Source organism: Physella acuta, unplaced genomic scaffold (assembly GCF_028476545.2).
Source record: "Physella acuta isolate Inbredline_101_S28 unplaced genomic scaffold, ASM2847654v3 ptg001344l, whole genome shotgun sequence".
In the NCBI taxonomy this organism is placed as follows: domain Eukaryota; kingdom Metazoa; phylum Mollusca; class Gastropoda; family Physidae; genus Physella; species Physella acuta.
The window spans coordinates 11,862-28,036 of record NW_026732859.1 but is presented as its reverse complement, the minus strand read 5'-3'; the positions used below and the strand labels follow the sequence as shown (position 1 = coordinate 28,036).

At 32.7% G+C, this 16,175-nt stretch overlaps 1 protein-coding gene across 5 annotated transcripts in view; it reads left to right on the top strand.

Annotated features, from left to right (window-relative positions):
• LOC131958610 (oxysterol-binding protein-related protein 8) overlaps positions 1 to 15,595 on the top strand; it is a 44,723-nt gene extending 29,128 nt beyond the window's left edge. For all 5 annotated transcript variants that reach the window (XM_059323728.1, XM_059323729.1, XM_059323727.1 and 2 more), the window contains 12 exons: positions 4,445 to 4,516; positions 4,609 to 4,721; positions 4,828 to 4,909; positions 5,000 to 5,098; positions 5,187 to 5,283; positions 9,125 to 9,223; positions 9,328 to 9,425; positions 10,982 to 11,107; positions 11,457 to 11,557; positions 11,657 to 11,842; positions 12,511 to 12,686; positions 12,850 to 15,595. In XM_059323728.1, coding sequence (XP_059179711.1) covers positions 4,445 to 4,516; positions 4,609 to 4,721; positions 4,828 to 4,909; positions 5,000 to 5,098; positions 5,187 to 5,283; positions 9,125 to 9,223; positions 9,328 to 9,425; positions 10,982 to 11,107; positions 11,457 to 11,557; positions 11,657 to 11,842; positions 12,511 to 12,686; positions 12,850 to 13,529 — 1,929 coding nt within the window. In that variant the 3' untranslated portion in view covers positions 13,530 to 15,595. The remainder of the gene's footprint in view (positions 1 to 4,444; positions 4,517 to 4,608; positions 4,722 to 4,827; positions 4,910 to 4,999; positions 5,099 to 5,186; positions 5,284 to 9,124; positions 9,224 to 9,327; positions 9,426 to 10,981; positions 11,108 to 11,456; positions 11,558 to 11,656; positions 11,843 to 12,510; positions 12,687 to 12,849) is intronic.
• Positions 15,596 to 16,175: the final 580 nt, after the last annotated feature.

Sequence of the window (16,175 nt, the reverse complement as noted above, 5' to 3'; positions counted from 1 at the left end):
ATTGATGGGTTTCATAGGCAAAATGGCAGTATAGCTTTTACAATCACAATAAAAAGTTGCGTAATTATATTTTAAGGTGCAGCATGATGTAATAAAAGCAAGTAATCTAGGCCACTCAAGTGAAAACCTTAGAGAGTATAATTTAGTTAGTTGCACAAACCAAGAAAATATGACGTCACAGTCTCAAAACCTTTCGTTTACAAAGAAAATAATTACGTCTACAGCCGTCTACACATAGCGCATCAAACGGCTTTAAAATAGATATCACGTGATTCCGTAACCCGTTTTAACTTTAGTCGGAACGACTTGATGCGGCCGCTTACGGCAGATTATTTTTTTGTTCAAGACCCCTTTTCTATATGTCAAAACAAAAGCCACTAAAAAAGGTAAGTTTTCAAAAATTGTAATAAAATATTTTAACACTCGGACTAGCTCTGTATTTGTTAGGATTATTTTAATAATCCATTTTTCTGCTTAAGTCTAATTTTCTGTAATATTTTACGCTTTAGCAGACTACGAACTTCGTCTCACAAAGCAATCCTCCGAATGACACTATTTAAACGGTATCGATACTTTTTATACCCCTTTCCGCGCCGATTGATTGATTGTAAAATATAATAAATTTTATGACATTGACGCTTTTAAAAAAAAAGAACACTTACAAAATTGGAGTTTAAATGTTGCTAACGTAATTATCTTGTGTTAAATGTTAATACAAAACACATTTATACAAATATGTAACGTTTTGAAGGCCCGCTCTAGTTGTGACTAATTCGCTGTAATCATGATCGAACTGGGAATCGAGCTATTTAAATAAAATACTGTAAAAAGATACACACTTAAACTAAACATGGATTGAGTGTAATATATTTATCTATTTAATTAAATGCACTAGTAGACTTCTTTTTGTTAATAATTAACAATGTAGAAAATATAGAAAATGGTCTCACAAAGTAGACCAATACTAGTAATATCGATACCGCTTAACACGCATCTCCGTTCAGCCTTAAATCTAGTTTTTAAGCCCCGAACTTCCTAGTTAATTAATTAGCTCTAAAGGCTTTATACATGATTAATATTGATAAAATTAAAATAAGGGATTCAATTATTGTTTAAATTGTAAGGTTCTTGTTAATAAAACACCATATTGCATGTCTGTCAACCTATTAAGTAGGCCTATTAAATATACTATATATTTTAAAATAGGCATATCGTTGTTTTCGACTTACTAGCTTATTATTACTCAGTTGTTCTTTTATTTAAGCACTCACAAACACACTAATTTTTGTTTAACTAATAACTGTAATAAATATATTAATATATTTAATATTATTCAAGTTTAATTAACTTTATTAAGCCTATAACTTGATATATTAGTAGTAACATATTTTTTGCGGACGTTACAAAAACCAGTCACTCTTTTAATTAGTGGTATCGATGCCCTTCTTCAAAAGGTCCGTGTATTTTTTTTTAAATAATAAAATATATTATAAGCAGAACTATTAATTTTTTTTAGGTATCCATTGTCAAAAATTAAATAGTATAACTATAATTAGGCCTAACTACTTATGATTTCATTATTTATAGGCAAGACAGAATGGGGAAGAAGAATGCCTTGAATGTAGTAAATCTCTATCAAAGGTATTCTGATGTAAGGTACTTGATGAGCTATTAGATAGAAACAGACATATAAAAACAACAAAAAATTATTTTGCTAACAGAAACTCTGTAAACAGAATCATAAAAAAATTCATGCTCTTAAAATCAAACCCTGAAAGAAATTGGCAACAGTTGGTTAGTTATTTCAATGAACCCTATGTAGGAATAAAAACACAGGCAACACCACTATCTGTGAGAAAAGGTTAAAGCTAAATTAAATAAAACAATGGAGTGGCTTGATGCAAAAAGTATCAATGAACAAAATCAGCTAATTGATTTTGCTATAACTGAAGGTGCTAGCAGGCAAAGATCACACAAAACCCAACAGCGAGAAATTGAAAGTGAAATCATACAAAGAAGAGAAGAATCAAGAAAGAAAATAAATAAAGAAAGAAGTTAAAGATAGATGTTGATAAGTTGGCAAAAGGTCAGTTATTTATTTATGATAAAATATTCTGCAATGTGGAGACCAGACAAAAACAAGTGTTAGCTAAAATTATCAATGGAGAGGATATGACTGGCCAACTGCTAAAACACAAGTGGGAATGTATAAATGACAATGACACCTTGTTTTTTGGCAGAATAGTCTTAAGACTCTCAGCTAGTGAGACAAAACTTGATAGATTTGTAATTGCTTATTGAAAGTTATTGGTCAATTGATGAGGAAAATAGTGAAGACTCAGAACTCAATGTAGCTACTTTAATAACTGATATGATCAGTAAGCATCTGTTGTTTGAGTTTTAATTTACAAGTTCCTTTAGAAGTTATATTGTACAATGTTTAATAAACTAAAGCTATATCCATTGCAATGTTCCTTTAGAAGTTATATTGTACAATTTTTAATAAATTAAAGCTATATCCATTGCAATGCACAAAGTTAGTCTCTTTATAAAACACAAGAATTTATATATACATTTTTGTGACTGCTCCTTGTTCAACAAAATAAAATTCTAAGTTCATGTTTGTCAATATCATAAATATATATCTAATAATAATATATGCATCTTATTAGCAGGACTGATCAGATATGTAGTTATGATATATCTTATTATTCCTGTAAATCAGATGCATGTATTAATAATTATTAATTAATATATTCATACATAATCAGCCTTTAGCTTATTCATTTGACTTTGAGACTACACATCCTACACTGTACACAAAACTAGCCAGATTGTTGCTTCTATTCACACATTACTCTTAAAATTAAAAGCTTGTAAACTTTGGGACTTTCCTATATATTTAATAAAATAAAAAGACACACTCTGTTTATGAATTTGTTTTATTCAATTTTTTAATGTAGGCATAAGTTTCCATGTATGCTATAATAAATAGTTTAAATACTATACTGTAACTTGTTGTTTCTTAACATTTTTAAACTACTCTTTATTGTGCCATGATTTAAACCATTAATTATTAATAATAATATCCATGTTTACTTGTTTAGGCCTATTTTTAATGAATCAAGTTTTGTCATGATGCATATTTTTTTTTTAAATGTCTCTCAATAGATCTAGATCTAGATAGAATCTAGAACGCGCCCGTCGTAGATCATGAACAATCAGGGTTGAATTTTGGAGTAGAGCTAGAATCTAGATCTTTGTTGTTTTAAATTAATTTAATTTTAATGCACCATGCATGTGTCCGTAAAAAATTCAATAATCGTGAATTTCATTTAAATCTAGATTCTAGATCTAAATCTAGTTAAACTTTAGAGTTTAGAGATATGATGGCGATGGGGATTGAGTCTAGGTCTAGATTCTAGGGTAGAGTCTAGCTATTTGTATTTAGTACTAGATTTTCTAGATTAGATCTAGATCTAGTCTAGATTCTAGGTACTAGTTAACTAGAGTCTATTTTTTACATTTAGATCTAGATCTAGTAATTAATTAGTGTTAAACGGTAAACCTACTTAATTTTAGGCTTTTTTTATTATTAAGCTTTCATTGACAGTTTAATCTAGCTTTGGTATTTCCTTAAGCGTAAATATATTTAAAGCTAATAAACTAGATTGTTTAAAAACATTTTATTACAATTTATTTAGTCTTACGTAACCTACTCTCTTCGCTCTAGACTAGACGCGCGCAAAGTTAAACTGCGATAATGTAATAATTTTGAGAAATTATAATTATGCCTTTTATTAGAAGATTTTCCCATTCGCTTTTTTCGTACTCTCGACGTGACCAACTTTTGGTTTCATTCTCCATAGGCTTAGTTGTCCCCGCAATTTTTACACTAAAACCGTCATATCTAGAGAACCGTTTATCCAATAAACATAAATTTGGTATTGTTTTGCAGCATTTAGTCCCATTAATACAACCCTGTCGTTATTTTTGTCATTTTCATCAATTGAAAAATTGTGTGCAACTAACTAGTATAATTCAAGCTGTAAAGTTTAATTTCCTTAAATAACAAAACTATCTTAAATTACAAAACATAAAAAAAAAATTTCTTACAAATGTGAGATGCACAAATTATTCCTAGCTACACACAGATAATAAAAAGGGATGTACTCTATTGCTCTAAGCTTTGTTTTTTTTTTGTTTCTACATCTCTGGTTATGCATTTTAAAAAAATACTTAGGAAATTTCAGGTGTATACAGTTTTGACCAAAGGCAAGGCCAGAAGTTACTGTTGATTTGACTAGTAGTAGATATTCATTGATCAATTGTCTGAAATTTTTTTAAAGTATTTGATTCTAGACATAATGTGCAGGATTATTTAAGTAATTTTATTTCAATTACAAACTTTACTTCTGTTACTTTGACTTGTTCTTATCCACAGCAAGGAGATGCTTGTCAAACAGAAGAAGTTGATGACGAAAATAAAAGTTTAATTTGGACCTTAGTGAAACAGGTTTTTGAGATTTATCAACATTCAAATCATCAGTAGATGTATTATAATCCAATGACTTAGTTCTTAACCAAAGGTTTTGTTTGTCATTCAAGGTACGTCCGGGTATGGACCTATCTAAAGTGGTACTTCCAACCTTTATACTGGAACCAAGATCTTTCCTGGATAAATTAACAGATTACTATTATCATGCTGATATTTTATCACAGTAGGTTTTCATTTCAAGTCTCTTGCTGTTATTTAGTTTTTGATGTTTTGAGAACACAAAATTTTGATTAGTTGATATGTCATTCTTTTTAATCTCATACTTTTAGGGCAGTCCAGCAAGAAACTGCTCTTGAAAGAATGAAAATGGTAGTCAAGTGGTATTTGTCAGGATTCTACAAAAAACCCAAGGTCTGTATGTTTTGTTTTTTTTTCTTTGCTTCAATGAAATTTATTTTACTTATCATTGTGCATTTTTCAATACAATTTATTTAATTTTAGGGTTTGAAAAAGCCTTATAATCCCATAATAGGAGAAACATTTCGTTGCTACTGGGTCCACCCTAATACCAACAGTAGGACTTTTTATGTTTCTGAACAGGTAGGCAAAATATTAAATACACTTAGTAAATTCTGACTATAAACTTTTATTAAATGTTTGTTCATTTAATAAATAAAACTTTTCTCAGATATCCCATCATCCACCAATCTCAGCCTTCCATGTAACCAACAGGCATGATGGTTTCAACATTAATGGTTGTATTTTGGCAAAGTCTAAATTTTATGGTAGGTTCAATTATTTTTTTTTTTTAATTTAAAGATTTAAACTTAGTCTAGAGGGAGAAATGTTTTCCCATTTTTAGTGTCCTGTTCACATTTAATATTATATTTTCTTTCCCCTAATAACTACTCTGATGGGTACCTAACTCACATTAGGGAAAGTAAAGGTGGCTGGGCATAGTGCAGACCACACTATCCCTTCATAATCAGAGGTTAGAGAAACAAGTGAACTCTACTTCACTTGCCCTATAGACTGTCAGGTTTGAAATGAGAACTTTACTTTTTTACTTTACATAACTACTGCATGAATCAAAACTAATTCACTCAAGCTAAAAATGCTGGTTGACAATATAAAAGTGAAATGAGATACATCCGCTAATGTCTTACCATTTGTTTATTCAGTTGCCCTGAAATTGGAAGATCAGGTCAAAACATCTTATCCATATGTGCATCTATTGAATTTATTAGAATTGCAACTTTGAAATATTGTCAACTGACTTCAAACTTGCATTGACATCAACATTCAAATTCAAAACCATGTTTCTCATTTGTCGCCTCTGAAATGGGCTTGAGTTCTTTGTTCCCAGCACACATCTTCTTGTAATTTTCTCACCTAGAAAAATACTGAAAATAATTGTTTTCTGAACAAGTCATTCGCTGTTTAGCATCCATACTTTTCCAGCATATACTTGTTGTGTTTAATTTTTTACCCAACCCCTCATCTTAGGGGTCATCTATTCATGACGTCCACAAAATTTTGGAATTTTAGACTCCTGCACCGTCCACATGCGGCCACTTTTGACGAACACCCCCCTCCCCCATTGTGGACATCCACAAAAATTTAGTAGACCTCTCAAAACATGCTGCAAAATTAATAATTCATTTACATGCAATACAACATTAACTGGTAATGTAATATAGGGATTTGATATTTTCAGTAACATCTATTACTAGGCCTAAATAATAATTGGGAATTAAACTTTTCCAAGAAGTTCGTAAGTATACGGCGTGTAAACTTACCAAATGAATGTGCTAAAACTATCTAAAATTATTCTTTACTGAAAGAGTAATCGCACTGTGACGCTGTGTACCCTGTCTTTCAATTTTTAAGGCTTTTTTACCCACTATTTTTATAAAGGGTCAGAGATTGCAGGCATTCATACACTTTATCTAAATAACAGATGCTGTAGACCAAAATTTTTTCTGTCATTTGTGGCTATCAACAACATATGGGCTCTGGCTCGGGTAAATTTGGCTAATCAACGTGACTTCATTATGTTACTTTTACTTAACTTTACACTGCATGTTTCCATAACAAATTGCCTCTCCTCCTTTTGTGGTCGCGCTTACCGTTAGCCCTACACACCTGACCAAGGCACATTATACATGGGCTGATATTTAACCCTTTCCCCGGCGACTGGGTGTAATCGACCCGAAGTCGCTATATTTTTGCTCATATCTCGAGTCTTGTTTTATAATTTTTTCTGGGCCTCATTCCCATCTATAAGGTGGTTGGGATGAACACATTGGAGGTTGTAAATTTTAAAACTATGCGTAAAAAAATTTTTTATGAGGGTTTGAAATTTTTTTATACGGTCCCTGGCAACTGGGTTTTACACACCCGTACACAATTTTGAATGGAAAAAAATATTTATAACTTATAAACTGGCTTCTAAATATTTGTTTTTACACATTGTGGGTTAAGTCGTTGTGTTACATTTTCAAAGTTTAACTATAAATTAACAATCTGAAGGTATTTGAGTAACAAAAATATCCAATAGGTTTGAAGTAATCAACTTTAGTAATAAAATAATAGAACATTAACACGTTTTAATAATTTGCACCTCAGAGAGCACAGTTGTTAGATAAAATTAAAATAACTGGACATTTCCTCTTGCTGGCAGGGAACTTTAGTTTTCTTTGACAAAATATGGGCACCCTTTTAGTGGTGTTACATGAGTCACATGCCCAAAATATTTTAATTCCATACTTATCAGAATTTTGCTTGGTATGTATTGGATAAATCTTCTCCCACCTCTAAAATCAACCAGTTTCCCAATTAGTAATGATCTCTCCATAAACATAACACCCTGCCAAATGTGTATGGAGTATCTACCATAATGGAAGCAAATATACCATGAACCTGATGGACTGTTAGTGTTATTGTTGTGAAAGTGAATATGACCCAGAAGGTTGCTGAATCTCTTCATAGAAAATTCTGCCTTCAAAAACTTCCATAAGCAGTACTGAACTGACATACAACTAAATTGTTATTCTGCAGAGTGCCAGTGTCTCCTCTTGCTTTCTCTCCATCTCTGCTAATGCAGTCAAATATCGGTTGTATTATGTTTTGTATACATGCACTGAAGAAATATTTTGAGTCAGGCTGTTTATATTTTTCTTGGGATTTGCACTTCTGGCAGTGGTCTAGTGTACTGTTACTTTGTCTTTCCTGAAAATATTTCTTTTTCTTCACTTTGCACCATCAGTCTCATTTCATTATGAGTGCCAACTGTTCACATTATTGATAGTTGAAATGCAGTATATTGGGTAGACCTCATCATCAGAGCTGCTTGAAATTGAACCAGCATTGTCTTCAAGTAATGATGGCTGCCATTCTTCATCCACTACCTCTGATACTGATAGTTCAAACTCAAAACTTGTTGGTCATTTTCACCTGCTATACTAAAACTGGCAAATATATTCCTTTATCATTAGCACTTGAGTTTAGACAAAAAAGTTCAAGACTTGTTTCTGTTGTGTTCTCAATAACGTTAATGACTTATAAACCTTACTCTCAGGGTCACAACCTGTAGAACACCTACCCCACTCCCAGTTTGATCAATTCATTGCCCAGTATCAACTTTCAAGCAGCATTACAAAGTTGTTTTGCCTTTTTGTCCTCATTCGTACTCATAATGGGGTTAATGTCAAGTTACTCTAAAATGCTCTACTGTCTCTACATTCCAGAGCTCCCTAAAAGAGTACAAATCACCATATATGTCCTCCCACAGGCAAGCTTACCCCTGCATTTCATTAATCTATTGTAACTCTAAACTACAGTTCTGTCTGTAACTGCAAGTCAGAGCTCCAGCAAAGAGTATAAATCACTACATGTGTCCACCCACAGGTTAACTCTTGCTTGAGAATCCCATCAACCTGTAGTATCATATTACAGTTCTCCCATTGACAACAACATGTCTTGTGTTCCCCATGGCCACAATGCCCTGAATACCTTAACTGTGTCAGTATTGTTACCCACCCCACAATGAACAAAGAAAAGAATTTACTATAAGAAAGTCTTTGGGTGTGATCCACCCAGTTGCCGGGGACAGGGTACCAAATATGTTGCCGGGGAAAGGGTTAAATATCTAATGGTAACATGGTTATTTTGTTTTTTTTATTTGAAAAGAAACGACTAGATGTAGCAATAAACAGCTACATATCTGATACATTTGATTTACCACAAGAACTGCCAATTTAATGTATAATCTACATTTTATATGCATTTTTTTTTTTAAATTTAAAATCATCAAATGTAATATTTGGTGGTTAAATTCCACATGTGGTCGTCCACATCAACCCTCCATCTATCCCCCCTCTCTCCCCCCCCTAAGTCCACACGCGTTCACCAAAGTTGGTTTTTTTTTTTACCCCCCTATCGTTCAGACACTAGGCAAGGGCTAAAAATCATAAGCTCCTTAGCTGCTTTTTAGTTCAGTGCAGTTGACATTGTATTTTTGGCATGCTCCTTTTTATCCATTTTAAGAGTGAATTGGGTGGGAGATGGCATGTTTATTTGTGCTTCTCTGCCAACTGACATTACTTTCTCCTTACATGGTTTCAGGTAATTCCATCTCAGCCATCTTGGATGGAGTGGCAACTTTAACATTTCTTGAACGAGGAGAAGACTATTATTTAACAATGCCCTATGCTCATTGCAAAGGTTAGCTTTAACTTTTGGTGATTTTATTTCATTTTCTTAGTAGTAACTTGTTTTTCAATCAAGCATCAGTTATTCTTAGTGCACTTTTTTGTTGATCCAATTAGGTATATTGTTGGGAACACTTACCATGGAAATGGGTGGAAAAGTAACCATAGACTGTCCTAAAACTGGCTACCACTGTGATCTGGATTTTAAATTAAAGGTTTGTACACACAACTAAGATCTTTTGACTTATGAAAATTTGCTGTCTGTGAAACAGTTGATGCCCTAGTGCAAGAATTCTTGTGATCACCTAGAAATTAGATGTGTTATTGTTTACTTTACAGAGGGAAAATAGTGCATATTGGGGGGAGTGTGATGACCATATTAGTTACTGTTACATTACTCAGCTTGTACTTAAAACAGTAGACACCATCAAGTTTACTTAACACTTTATTTAGCAAGTCTGATTACCATGTTTTGTTCATAATGTTACGACCCCTGGGATTTTTACCAGGTCTGACCCTAAAGGAGGGGAAGACACCCATAAATATGGTAGACGTTACCAGCGCTTGATCACCACTATTAGGCAGTTAAATGCGGTCAGTCCAGAGCTGTGATTTATGGCAGTGAGAAACCTGGGGTCTGGCCAAGCAGACCGCTGGTGTAAGGCTTCATATACTGAGTCTGTAATTTATGACTGGGAAATATTTCTGACCAAAGAGGATCTCGTGAGTTGGGGCAGTGCCACAAGATGTTTGTAGAGTAGAACTGACCTTTAGGGACAAGTAGGGTAGTCACATTAAGGACTTCTTATTATAGTTGTAAATAGTAGTATTTTCCTCATTGTATTCCATGTGGTGGCGGTTTAATGTTAGGTGTTTTACTTATATCGTGGCATTAAAGTGTAGAAATAATTGCTAATTGTGTTTATTCTTTATTGTTCTTCATCTTGTCTATAACCCCCCCCCCCCCCCGTCTAATTGTACAGGACGGGAGAGGTGGGTATGTAGCAATAGTAACTGCCCAATGAAATACACAGTAAATCATAGTAAATACACAGCTTACACATTTCTCAGAACATTCAAGGAACATCACTGATATATATAAGGGTTAGGATTAGGTAACAACCATCAAAGACAAGCATTAACATGTAACATCCTCCCTTTTTTCTAAATAGGTGGATATAAATATAAGATGACCATTCTGAGATACGTAGCCTACATTGTTATTAACAGGTTAAGACAAGTAATAAAGTCATGGCACATTGGTCTTTTTCACATTGAGCAAATACACAAATATGCTTTGAACCAAAGTCTGTAGATGTTCTTCTATCTGGTCTGATTGTATTTATCTCTGAACATGTTTCTATGTGGCCATATTGGTATTCTTCCAGGAATGGCGTAATCTGGAGTACCGCAATATTTATGAATGTTTTTGCATAGGCTTTGGTACGTTGGCAGGAGATCTGTAGACCAAAACGATTGTGCTGGGCTTGTACTCTTTTGAGTCAAGTCCGTGCTATGATCTGGCAAAATCAGGATTTGCTAATCAAGCAATTGCTTCTTGCAAGGTCTCTAAAGTGTAAATTTGTCATAGTTTATGGTAATAAGGCCCATTTTTTCAGTTGTGCTGCGATGAAAACTATCTTGAACATTATTGGTTAATTTATATTCATAAAAAGTTGTTAAAGCTGTATAGGTCTGGAATCTAACTTAGCATGAATTGTGTAGAAAAATATCCACTTTTAATTTTTGCATTAACATTTTTTATCCTTAGCCCTTTTTTAGTAATGGAGAAGCATCAAATCGTATCACTGGACGTATTATAATGGGAGAAGAGGTATTATGTACATTTGAGGGTCATTGGGACCAGCAGATTTACATAAAGGAGCTAACAAACAGGGTGAGTTGTAGATAAATTTTATCTTTCTTTTTAGAGGCAAAATCAAGTTAAACTTGTTGTTTTATGTGATTAACTTAAAAAAGATTAACACTTGTGACATTATATCCCCTAAGGAATTAAATTTGTTAAACTGTATCTGGACACAACTACACATCTAGTATGCATCAGTTACATTGGCACACATTACAACTACACATCTAAATCCAGAGTTTACATGTTTAGAAAAATCAATGATCTTGCACTGTTAAAACTTGTTTTATGTTTTAGAATTTAAGTTCAGTTTATGCAAGTACTTAAGTCACATAAGCAACCCCAAAAACCAGTTGCTTTGATAATTATTTGTTTTAAGGAAAAAGTTTTGTTTTGGGATCCATCCCCTGAAACAAGGAGCAAAAGACTAGTGAGGTATACTGTACCAATAGAGCTACAGAGAGATAATGAATCTGAAAGGTACTTAGTATTTTCTTTTTAAAAAACTAGTTTTGTTAGTTTTAGATAGTATTTTATGAACATTTTTGTTTAATAAAATGAGTTGGCTCTGTTTAACAGATTGTGGAAGAAGGTTAGTGATGCTGTGGTCATACAAGACATGCATGCAGCCACTTCAGAAAAACATAAGTTGGAAGAGAAACAGCGTAATGAGGCCAAAGAGCGACATAGAAACAAAGTAGAATGGATACCAAAATGGTTTAACCTTGACCCTGCTATAAACAAATGGATCTACAAACATGTGGAGTATGCATTTGTCTCCTTTACTAAATAACCCTTGGTTGTTAAACTTACCAGTGTTTATGCTTTAATTAAATACCATTCACCTATAGCAGCAGTGACTGACACCATCCACAAGAAATTCAACCAGTATTTAGTGCTAGAGCAGTACATCACCACTTATCAATTACTACATGATCATTCCCCATCATTCCTTATATTACCGCAGTTCAATTACTCAATCATATATTACCCCCTGATGCTTTAATTCCAATTTAACCCTTGTCCTAACACTACACCTAACCATTAAATAATATTAATATGGATTAAACTAGGGTAGTGTTAAGGAAATGTTAGCCATTCTGTAGAATACCTACACAAATAAAAATTTCAGGTATTCTTTAGGAATCTAGAAAATGCCAGATTTCTCACTATGCTAGTAACATGTACCTGAGCTATTCACGAGAGAGAAGGGGGTAATAACCATAGAAGTGTATTGGGAGGGGGTAATTGAGTGGAAATTAATATGCTAGACTCATTTACTGTTGCCAAACAGCTACTGACAACATCCTTAACAAATACATCCAGTTGTTAATACTAGTAAACATTTCCTGCCATTTCAATGACTTTGCTATATTCAGTGAATTATCAGTTGATGAAGTGCATACATCAAGAGTGTGATTAAATATCCTCAGTGCTAGACCATGGGATCCTATGACTGACTGTATTCAGTATGAGAAGGATTACATCATAAAGACCCAAACATTTCATACAGTGCCACATATTTGGCCTGCCACATCTGTCAAAGGTTTCAGTAGACATTCAATGCTTGCCACTGATGACAGCTATTCATCTGATAACAATGCTGCAGGTCCGGCTAGTATTGTATAACTTAATTAACAATTTTAAGGTCAATTGTAATATTAACCACTGGATATTTTATACATTTTACCTTAGGATTTTTGGCTCTTTATCATTGAATGTTATGCCAAGAAAACTTGTAGCTAATTTTACTTTTGAACTGATATCTTTAGAGTCTGATGATGCCAGATGCAGGAACACAAATAGAAAGTCAAGTCCCTCTGATATACTAAGTGCATCTGATGGTAACAAATCTCACAAGGGTCATTTTCAAGAAGAAAATGCTGGTCTCAAGTCCACCCAAAAAACAGACCATCATCAAAAAGTAAATGTGCTTTATCCAGAAAACAAAGTTTCTTCAACTCCTGAACGAACAAGAAGACATGGCCCAACTTCTGCTAGTAGGCTCCCATCTACTGACAACAGGGGGAGCCCCTCTAAAATATCATTTAGGGAGGATATGAAATACACACAGGTATCTCCTTTGAAAACTTCAGTTGAAAGTGGTGATACAATACCTCGGGACTCCAAACCAGGTTCTGTTAGTCCATCTTTTAGACATGTCACAACAGACTCGGCTGGACGGACATCACTTGTCACACAGGAGGTTCACACTTTGGTTAAGATAGCTAAAATGCAAGATGAAATGCATGCTGTATTAAATGACATGATGTCCCGAGTGGTAGACATCCAAAAATCTCAGGCTAAGCCCGAGTCTCAACACCTTCCAATTGAAAGAGAACCAAATCAAGCCAGTGCTGTAGGAGGTCTTCAGGTTAGAGAATGGGTTTGTATGGCTGTCATTTTGGTCTTCCAGACTTTGCTGCAGTTCTATTTTTCTCGCTCAAGTTGAGTTGGACTACATGTTAAGTCTTAATAAATTTTGTTAATAAATATTTAGTTTTAATTGTTACATTATTGAGTGCATTTGTTTTGTGAGAACCAATGTACAGGGATGTATGATGAACTCATGAAAAATACTGGATCTAGTCATTAACTGTTATACAAGGCAAGAAAGGTGTTCATACTTGTTATCTGCCAGTGCAATACTCTGTAACAAAAAGTACTGCTTCATTTTAATTTGGCAGGTATTCTCTGATGGAAAACATACAATTCCTACTTTTGTATTTAAACTTGTTTTGGAAGTGAAATAAAATTGCAATAATATTTCACTTGTTATAATTCTCTTGGCAATTATTTTTAATATTATTTCTTTAAAGTTTTAAATATGTTCCTCCATGTACTTTATATTTTTATAAGATTTCTCTCATTTGATTTTTAAAAATGTTTTTTAGTTTTAGGGCAGCTTTCACTCTAAAACAAAGCATTTTTATATTTGAACAAAAAGAACTTATTCTAAATTAAACGAATTAAACACACTTCTTCAATAGCATATTTTCAACAATTCTGATTACACAAAAGTATTTTTCTGTGAAACTTGAGATATTTAAAATACCATACATTTACCAATCCACTTTTGGAAGTTTTTTATACAGAAGTAAAGTTTGCTCATCTCTATCAAATCTTAAAAGTCAAAAATGTGGCTAAATGTTTTTTATGCTGTAAGATGAAATTAGAGTTTGTGAAAAGAATGGTTGGCATTTAAAATTTACTTTTAAAAATATTTTGTTGACTGAAATGCTCCATAACTTAAAATGTACTGTGCATTTGGTTTAAACTGTTCTTTACTTTTTTTTAATCTGCTAGTTACTTTTAAAAAGAATCACATGTTTAGAAAAAACTAGATTGTGTGTGGTTTTTGTTTTAAGCATTAAATCTCCCGTGAAGATAGTTGGGAAATGGATATATTAGATTTTTCCCCCAAAATAATTTTTATTTTATTTTTCCAAAGAAAGAACTGGAATTCATGTTGTCTGTGGTTATCAAAAATGCATTATCTTTTATCCTGGGGGTGACAAGTACACTCACAGACATCCTAAAATGAAGGTTGAAGTCAAAACATATATTATTTACTTTAAATATTGTCTATGACCAATATTCATCCTGTTGGCTGTGTTTAATGAATTGCAATAATATTGAATTTAATGTAATACTAAAGTTTATATTTGTCTCAATGAAGAAAGTGTGGTATGCTACAACTCTTGTTATTGGTCTTGTAATAAAAACCTGTCAGAAGCCATAGTTGTATCCACATTATCCTGCTCTAAATAGGTAGACTACCTTTTGTTAAATCTTTTGTACATATTAATAGAGATATAAACCAATATCAGTGATAATACCCATTTATCAGGCAAAGTATTTTTTTAATTTATTGTATCAATAGCATATTAAATTATTTATCATTGCATTTATTCAGTTTTTATAATGTACTATTTTGATGAAGTTCATAAACTCTATTCAGTGGGTTTTTTTTTTTAATTGTTTTAGTACAAATTATACCATTATTCATATTACTGTGTTCCAAGCAAAGAGTAAAAGTAAAATAATTAGTCTACACTTTAGATTCCTAGTTTTTTAAAATAATTTTGAGCCTGTATGACTTTTTGACTAACTATCAGTATGCCTCTTCCAAGTATGTCTATGACTGTACCCCATTACCCAAGGATGCATGAATGTTGTTTGCCCTGTTGTTTATTGCCTCTGCAAATTTTATACACAGACATATAAGGTCATAATTTCTTGAAAATTATTAGCTTTATGCTCAGTTAGCTTTCACTGACTTGCAGTTTCAGTCAAATAGCTTGAAGTAGAGGTAGACAAGATCTGTTATGGTATGTAGTATAATTGTTGCAATCTGTCTCTTCTTATTTATACTTCATTCCTCATGCTTGAGTCTATCATCATTAGCAGAAATTAAGAAATAAAATTTCACCAAGTTCTACTAAATCCAATATTATCCGACTAGATCCGATACAAGTGTTATAATTCATGTGATTTGACTTTCTGTAATGGGGGGGGGGGGGGGGCTTTAACTGAAAACTAAAATTTAATTAATTACAAACGTTTATTTGTGTAACATTAAAAGATATATTACATCACATTTTATAGTGTGGATGATTATTACTGAAAAGTTTGGGATTGGGTAAACCTATTTTTAAATTGGTCTAAAAGCAATTCTATACTGCTACACTTGTAGTCCAATCCTGCTAAAAGTGGATAGTATTAATATTTTTTTGTAATTGAATACTCTTTATAAAAGTGTATGAGTGGACACTTGCATTTTGTTGTAGTTATATAAATAGTGGTGTCTATCATTTTAAAGAAACTCATTCTAATTTCTACTTTTTAGTGCATAAATAAAAGCTTGCTATTATATTATCAACGTTTTTATTTTAATATTAGTTTGATTCATCATGACTTAAGTTTTTACTCACTTAAAAATAACATCTACCATGTTGATGTGATTTAACTACTCATTTTTCAAATAACTTTACCAATCATTTAAAGTATATAGGGTATATAAAGTATGATATGGCTTGTACAAGATCTTCACAGTGAAACAATGTAACTGTTTTTACGAAAAAAAAAAACAAATAGG